This window comes from Sinocyclocheilus rhinocerous, unplaced genomic scaffold, assembly GCF_001515625.1.
Source record: "Sinocyclocheilus rhinocerous isolate Xijiao unplaced genomic scaffold, SAMN03320098_v1.1 scaffold2051, whole genome shotgun sequence".
In the NCBI taxonomy this organism is placed as follows: Eukaryota; Metazoa; Chordata; class Actinopteri; order Cypriniformes; family Cyprinidae; genus Sinocyclocheilus; species Sinocyclocheilus rhinocerous.
Genome location: NW_015662256.1, coordinates 54,625 through 63,733, shown reverse-complemented (window position 1 = coordinate 63,733; position 9,109 = coordinate 54,625). Strand labels below are relative to the sequence as shown.

Below are 9,109 nucleotides of genomic sequence, written 5' to 3'. Positions count from 1 at the left end.
CAATTTAACACATCCTTGCTGAATAAAAGCATTCATTTCTTTCAAAAAATACAAAATAAAAAAATACTGACCCAAAACTTTTGAATGGTAGTGTATATTGATACAAAAGATTTCTATTTTGAATAAATGCTGTTCTTTTTAACTTTTTATTCATTAAAGAATCCTGAAAAAAAGTATCACACAGGTTCCAAAAAAATATTATAAGCAGCAAAACTGTAATAATGCTCTAATAATGCTGAAAAAACTGTAATAATGCTGATGAAAATTCAGCTTTGCATCACAGGAATAAATTATATTTTAAAGGTTGTGCTGCTTAATATTTTTTTTGGAACATGTGATACTTTTTTCAGGATTCTTTGATGAATAAAATTAAAAAGAACAGCATTTATTTAAAACAGAAATCTTTTCTAACAATAAAAGTCTCTATTATCACTTTTTATCAATTTAACACATCCTTGCTGAATAAAAGCATTCATTTCTTTCAAAAAATACAAAATAAAAAAATACTGACCCAAAACTTTTGAATGGTAGTGTATATTGATACAAAAGATTTCTATTTTGAATAAATGCTGTTCTTTTTAACTTTTTATTCATTAAAGAATCCTGAAAAAAAGTATCACACAGGTTCCAAAAAAATATTATAAGCAGCAAAACTGTAATAATGCTCTAATAATGCTGAAAAAACTGTAATAATGCTGATGAAAATTCAGCTTTGCATCACAGGAATAAATTATATTTTAAAGTATATTAAAATAGAAAAACATTATTTTAAATTTGTAATAATGTTTTACAATATTTAGGCCTGTTGCAATAATCAATATATCTACTTATCGACTGTGCCTTTGTGCATACGGACATCTGACTGCTGAGTACTGATTGTGTTTTTCAGCAATAGTGTGCACCCTTAATTTACAGAGAAAAGAAGGTCAGGGAAAAATCTGTAGATGGAAAAATCTCCATACAAGTTCTTTGTGCATTTTTCTTTTTTTCTACTTGTTACTTTGCACTTTTTGTTAGAAAATGTTTATTTACTATTTATTCAGTTTTTTTAAGGTATCTAATATTTTGATACTTAATTTCCATGATCTAAATATTCTTAAAAATTAAAAGTTTGTTGTCATTTGGAAGCGTGTAGGCCTTCTTGCATTATTATGCTGTTACATTATGATTATATATTCAGTGGCATAAAATGGTCTTTAAAATGACAATAATATCGCTTATCGCTATTTTTTCTGGGGCAATATATCGCACAACAAAATGTTGTTATCGTGACAGGCCTACTACAGAATAAAATCATTCATTTCTTAACTTAACCTAAACTTTTGATCAGTATTTTACTACTTCTAAAAAGGAAAAGGGGAAACATACATACATATAAACACTTTAGAGTATTTTTCCAAATATTTTCCATCAAATATTTCCATGTCATTAGCCTTGCAATAAGTCTAATGACTTTTCTGTGTAAAGAAAACAAGTTAAATATTTAAATATACTCTGATATTACAGGGTTTGTGAGCACCATGTTTTCCTTTTCAACATGTCTAGACAGCATTTATAAAAACTGAAAGGTACTGTAGTGAGAACAAGTGTAAGCAATTTTGTTAATATATATATTTTTAGTTTATATAGTTAGCAGTTTGGAGTGAAACTACTAGCCCAACCCCTCATATCAAGCACAGCTGCATAGTTATGTCACATAATCTGCCACAATCATACTGGCGGGCCATTCAAATTCCCATATCTACTAAACGCTGCACACACTGCGAGCGACGCGACGCGCCCGGACCGCTCCCATTCATTCCAATCACTCTCAGCTGTTGACTGCGTCGCGTCCAGCTGTTTATGCTCAGCTGCTACGCGGCTAACTAGCACAGGAGCTAACACACAATTATATTTGAAGCGCAGCTATCACAGCTAACACGAACTAGCCGGGCAGTGCTTCAGAAACCGGACAGTTATGCGCGCTAAAGAAAAGGTGGCTTAAACAAGCTTTAATGCACGCGTTTAGTAGCTTAAACGTAACATATAACATTTTCACAGCAGTTGAAATAACAGCAGGCCTCTGTGGACATTCCTGACAATAACAATCCGCGTTTAATCCTTTACCTCAACACTTAATTCACTGAAAGCGAACAAGACCCGTCTGTCAGTTTCCCATCAGGCGGAGTTTGTTGATATTCGACGGGCCTGCTTTCCTGCCAATTCTGTTGCCATGGAAATATCTATATTTACAAGGCGCACATATGAGTTATTGCGGACAGGGCCGTGCGCCTGCAGAACAGAGTGCTAACCCGCAGGACTTTTCCTTCACTGAAACAAAACATGTTGATCTTAAAGAGTTATCATTCACTATCGCTGCACATTACATGGAGACTGAATCTGTCAGTTTTCTTTTTTTCTACTTGTTACTTTGCACTTTTTGTTAGAAAATGTTTATTTACTATTTATTCAGTTTTTTTAAGGTATCTAATATTTTGATACTTAATTTCCATGATCTAAATATTCTTAAAAATTAAAAGTTTGTTGTCATTTGGAAGCGTGTAGGCCTTCTTGCATTATTATGCTGTTACATTATGATTATATATTCAGTGGCATAAAATGGTCTTTAAAATGACAATAATATCGCTTATCGCTGTTATTTCTGGGGCAATATATCGCACAACAAAAAGTTGTTATCGTGACAGGCCTAACAATATTACTGTTTTTCTGTATTTCTGATCAAATAAATGCAACCTTGATGAGTAGAAGAGACTTCTTTAAAAAACATTACAAGTCTTACTGATCCCAAACTTTTGAACGGCAGTGTATACAGTACAAAGTTGCAATCAAAATTATGCAACCTCCTTGACCTGCAAGACATGCTGCTGAGAACAAAATTTTATGAAAACAATTCAACAAAGGCATCAGTAAACAATTAGAGAAAGTTTATTACTACACATGAGTGATTCTGAAAGTTGACGAATAATTTAAAAAAGTCTAATTGGCTCTAAACATTCATGTTCAAGAGTCAAATTTAGTGCAGAATCTTTTATTCTTTAAAAACACCAATAAACGCTGCTTGGAAGTGCTTAGAAGAATCTGTCACCTCTATACTGAGAACCAATATCTTGGCTCATTCCTTGCTTAATTTATTTCATTTATTTTTTTAAGTGATCTTCCAAATCACTGATAATCTTTGGTTTTCACATTGCAACTGCTTTCTTCAAATTCAACCATATATTTTCAATGAAAATTAAATTTGGAGACTGAACAGGGCATTCAAGAACATTCTACTGTATGACTGATCTCTGAACGAAGCATAAGTAGATTTGGATTAGGGCTGAACGATTAATTGCATTTGCGATAATATCGCGATATGAAAAAAACACGATTTTTCAATCGCAGAGGCTGCGATTACACTCGGTCACGTGACACACGAGAGTAAAGAGGTGTGTTCGACTTGAAGATCGATCGGTGTATGACATCAAAGTACGGCGAGAGAAAGCATAAAGAGATGTCCGCTCTCTTATAGCTCTTGCAGTACTTTGATGACACACACCCATAGGTCTAAGCAGCGCTGCTTCAAGTTGAACACATCTAATCAGTCTTCAAAGGAAGCATCAAGTTGGCACGCTACAGTGTTGCCAAGTCCGCGGTTTGTGGAATCCCTCCAAAAAAACGTGCATTTTACCACCTCGAAACACGATTGGGCTAGTTTTGAGTAGCGATTGGGCGGGTTTTGTTGTGAAAACCTGGCAACCCTGAAACGCTACACGCGGAAATGTTTGAAAGCGTATATAATGAACGTACTTCAAAACGGCACATTGAAATCACTCAAGCAGTAACAGTGTTGCAGTGCATTTCATTACTGAAGACTTCAACCTTAAAATAATATATATAATAAGGTAATATATATATTCTTATTTATTTATTTAAAGTCTGTCTAAAGCGGTGATTCTCAAAGTGTGGGGCGCACCCAAGTATTGCAGGGGGGGCCATCAGCAGAAAAAGAAAAGAAAGAAAACAGTAAACAGCCAAAGGACGTAACTTAGAATGGGAGATGGATCGGTTTGTGAAAGGGAAGAGAAAAGCCATAGATGAGGTCGCACAGACCCAGGCAGGTGCTGGTCATTCAAAAGCTAAATGCAGAAAATATGACGAGGCATATCTTGCTCTCGGCTTCACTCACCGTGTCTATACTTATACTTGTCGCGCCGCAACAGCTCTACACTGGACGCGACAAAGCGACCGTTGCAAATCATTTTAACTTTGTGTCAATACGTCATAAATAGAACAAGGCATCAGTTTAATGTCGGGTTTTGTCGTGTTGCAATGCGCTGCATCCAGTGTACAGAGAGTCACTGATTATAATGGGTTCTACCGTTCTACTGTATTTTGCCGCTTGCGTCTGGTGTAGACACAGATTTTTTTTATAGGTTTAAAGGGGGGCGCGACCAAAAAAGTTTGAGAACCACTGGTCTAAAGTTAACAATGTTTAAAAAGCACAGGGTGTGAATTTGTAGATTTTCTATAGCAAAACTAAAATGTGTTTAAATGTGTGACTGACCGGTTTGCCGCCACTCGAACTCGAAGACGTCTCTAATTTGACAGTTTACCATCTGATCTCACTCAGTGACTCTAGGCTACGTAGGACGGGACGAAATCATGCAGTGAATGGGGGGAGATAATTTAGCTGGAGATGCAGAAATAAGCCATAATTTTGTTTTATTTGTAACTCTTTGGTAGATACATTTATAATTTCTATTACATTACTACTATCACTACTAATAAAACAGATCTCTGGGGCCCCAAAAGTGTGTGGGCCCTTAGAATCGTCCAAAATTTGAAAGCTTGTATTTGTAAAGTATATATATATATATATATATATGTAAATAATGAAGAGGACACATTTATTTCTTATGTACCATAATCCACTATAAAGGTCATAGCAATTGTGTGCAAATATGACTCAGTAATGTCATCCCAGACTACTTCAGAATGAACTTAAAGCTGATTTTCACGCATAATGGTGTTGATCAGTGTCCCATTCATCTACATTCACCCTACAAACACACCATACTACAGTCACAATCAGTATCGGAAATTTGGGCATTACACGTAAGAATGGTTTTATCACGGTAGTTGATGGTTAGGGTGCATAACCTACAGTATAATCTGTAACTGTTTAAATGAGAAGTGGACATCTGGTAGTTCATGTTCTGTTTGACAGACTGTATAGAATGAGTGTGTGAAGGTCAGTATTCAGTAGATTAATTATTTGCGTTTTATCATGATGACTTACGGCGCTGAAGCATCTGACAGACTGTCCGAGCAGCCATGAGCATCACACAAAGATATCCTCTGCAACAGAAATGATAAATACAAATTACAGAAGAAGAAAAAAATAGGTACATAAAGCCGCTAACTGACAGAGATGAGCGACACGCTTGCGCAGCTTCCGACTGGAGCGCTGCAGCGACAAAAACATTCCGTGTGATGCGACGGTGAGCGTTTGGGGTTCCGCTTTGATTTTACCAAGCTTTACAGTTTTTCTCAGTCGCTTTGGTGCATTTCTCGAAGCATCCTTAATATTTGCAAAGAAGTATGTGCATTTCTCAAAACAATTCGTACAAACAGCACCACAAAATGGATAAACTGCAAAAGCCTGTAACTTACTCAAAACCTTTGGTTCATCTCTCAAAAGTACATTTATGCCAATGAGCATATCAGTGCCATCAGAATGAAAAGTCCTTGTGTCATTGATCACAAACAAGATAGTCAAAATGCTAAGTCATGTTGTCAATATAACAGTGCACTCTGTTAGTATTACCTGATATAAACTATTGCAACAGTTTGGATGACAGTTACTGTATTGAAATGCAGAAGGCTGCACTTCTTATGCATGCCATATATCCATTTCAAAAGTACAAATTTACACACTACTGTATGTAAGTAGTGTATTGATTGAAAGAGACTGGATAGGATTCACAGTTACCCTTTTTACAAGTAAAAAAACACATTATAACGTTATTGTGATATAGAAAAGAAAAAGAAATATGGGCACAAAGGCGAAAATACAAAATTACAAAGGCAAACACAGGAAACCGGGATGGGGGGCGTTATAATAGGGGGGATATAACACCCCCCACCCCCCAATATTTATACCATGGTTAATGGAAACCTCGAACCAGGCTATTAATTAATTAAATCGCGCCTTCGGAGCTTTTATAAGCGCTAACTTTACTTACGAACCGAGCGGAGCAGTTATCAGCACATTAGTGTTGGGTCGTTCTTGAACGATTCGTTCGTCAACGTTTGCGTAAGTAGTAGACATATTAGGGAAGTAACACGTAACATTTTAATTATATTTTGTTAAAATGAACGAAATGACTCGAAAAAAGATTCGTTCATTTTGCTGAACGAGACTCAAAGGTCCGAGTCGGTAAAATGATCCGAACTTCCCATCACTACAGCACATATGAGTATGACTGAAGCGCAGTTCACCAGCGTGCTCGAGAAGCGTGAGGAGATTTGCGCGAGCCATTCCTGTCGGTCAAATGTGTGATCTATTGGAATTATTTAGAGAAACAGCCACTTTAAAATGCTATGGTGAAAGTCGAACAGTATCTAAAAAAGGCAAATAAACGGAAAAAAAAAGTTTTAAAAAACTTGTTTATTGTGTAAAATTCTTTTCCCCTATAGATTTATATTACAACTGTGGCATGTTATAGCTATTGGTTCTAAATGTGCAGGCGGTTGTTTCTTTATAATAAATGCTATATTGATTAATTTAAAAACAAAAGTCATTATTGTCCTGGTAATGATTAATATAGTCTTATTATAACAAAGAGTTAAGAACTAATGGTACATGGCCTTCAGATATTCCAAAAGATGGCATAGATTAAATCATTAAGAGCCTGATGAACTGCCTGAGGAATAAGAAATAAACAATATCAGTATAAGAAAATGTTACGTTAGATTGACTTCCTATGGCATGTTGAATTAGAACATTCTGTCAAACTATAGCCTATAAGTGCCTAAATATTATAAAATGCATTACATAGATATATCCTATGTAAACAAGTAATTGTTAACTATGATGTTACTTTATTGCACCAACTTTACATAGATTATAGCACAAAAGACCATTTCACAAAAATAAATATACAGTATAATCAAACAAACAAATAAAAAAACCTTATGAGTGAGCAGGACACGGGACTCTACTAAAACAGTTCACACTTCAGCCCCCCCCAATGCTCAAACCAAAACTACGCCCTTGCGTATGTCCTTGGCGTATCGCCTTTTTGTCTGTTTTGCCTCTGTACCCTTCCACCATGCATCCTTACTCCTATTCCTCCTCTCAGCTGTTGATCCTGATCATTTCCTGGATGTTCATTAAATGTCAGAATTTGCGGTGTCTTCTGTCTATGCTTTCCAATTGAAGGTTCATGAGATGCACCTTTGAGCTATTTCAGAGAACTGGTTTATAATTGGCATGATCTACATTTCTCTTCATTAGTGAAAGTCAAGATTCACCTCCACAATTCATGGCAAATTTACAAAAAGTCTAATAGAAATGTGTAGAAAATATGCTTTGACAGTTTATGACAACTAGATCAACCATTTTGGATTTAATTACTTATACGATGAATAGATGTTTTGAGGGGTAAGACTATTGCACAGAGAACTACATAATACATTTTGAGCAACATGACATTAGCAACTGATAATGTAGGAAACCGCAGACAAATGCACATAATCAATTGCATGAATGTACCAAAGCAATCGCAACTTGTTCAAAAGAATGAGAAACTGCTTTTATGATGTGCACAAGTGAGATGATGTGGAGGTTGAACAAGTAGTTTTGAGAGTTTCATTTCTGATCTGAGAAATGCACCAAAGCAACTGAGAAAAACTGTAAAATACTTATTTACAATATATGTCATGTTTAATTATAGTTTATATATATATATATGTATATATATACTGTATATATATAGATAGATAGATAGATAGATGATAGAGCAAAATTGTGCTTTCTGATGACCCAGCACTTTGGCCTGAGAAAATAACTGACCAACAAAGATGCAGCATTGTCAAAAGGGGGCCAGTTCAAATAAAGGATTTCGATATTCCTCAAAATTGTGACAAAACTCCTTATCGTTTCACTGCAGACTGTTATTACAAAAAATGAAAAACGAAGAGAAAATAAAGAGAAATTGGTTAGTTTATTCAGTCAGTAATTCTGTGTTCTGCTTCTGTTGCAAGATCTTTGAAAGGGGAAGCACCTATTCACTTAGTAGTGGTGGATTTCTCTCATGGATCAATATCCACAGTCACTTAAAAGAGAATGAAAAAGGCAAAGCGCATCGCGCAAATATGCAAACCTGGCACGAACTTGAAGACAGACTGAAATCAGGAAAAGCTATTGACAGCACGAGTCATGAATTGCATGCTCTTGAAGCACAGCGCTGGAAGGCTGTTTTGAGCAGAATAATTGCTATTGTCTGTCATTTAGCAGAACGCAATCAAGCACTAAGAAGGCATTCAGAAAAACATAATGGCAACTTTCTCGGACAGGTAAAGCTCATAAAACAGTTTGACCTTGAACACTTGAAGAATTGAGAAAAAGGAGGTCAAAGATCACTATTTCAGTAACATCATCCAAAACGAGCTCATTGCATTAGTTGGAGAGAAACCAAAGGATGCGATTCTTCAGAAAGTCAAGAAGGCATTGTACTTTTATGTGATAATGGACTGCACGCCAGATATTAGCCACAAAGAGTTTCATTTCTGATCTGAGAAATGCACCAAAGCAACTGAGAAAAACTGTAAAATACTTATTTACAATATATGTCATGTTTAATTATAGTTTACAATTACAATTTATTATTCTGTATTTATTATTAGAACAGTTATACATTCTCTTGTGTCACATAACTTTAAGGGGCTTTCTAGAATTTCAAATAATAAACTCGTCAAATAATTTTAATACAGCACATCACAGATTATGTAAATATATTAAAAGAAGACAAGCCTTAAGGACAAAAATACGACCTTCTGTTTATTGCAGAACTAACTGCAGCTTGATTTAGTTTCTATCCTCTGGATAAAATATAAATATATA

General features: G+C 35.3%; 1 protein-coding gene across 2 annotated transcripts in view; it reads right to left on the bottom strand.

The window, feature by feature from the left end:
- mrpl39 (mitochondrial ribosomal protein L39) overlaps positions 1-5,491 on the bottom strand; it is a 20,775-nt gene extending 15,284 nt beyond the window's left edge. For both annotated transcript variants that reach the window (XM_016538061.1, XM_016538063.1), the window contains exon 1: positions 5,282-5,491. In XM_016538061.1, the coding sequence (XP_016393547.1) occupies positions 5,282-5,393 (112 nt within the window). In that variant the 5' untranslated portion in view covers positions 5,394-5,491. The remainder of the gene's footprint in view (positions 1-5,281) is intronic.
- Positions 5,492-9,109: the final 3,618 nt, after the last annotated feature.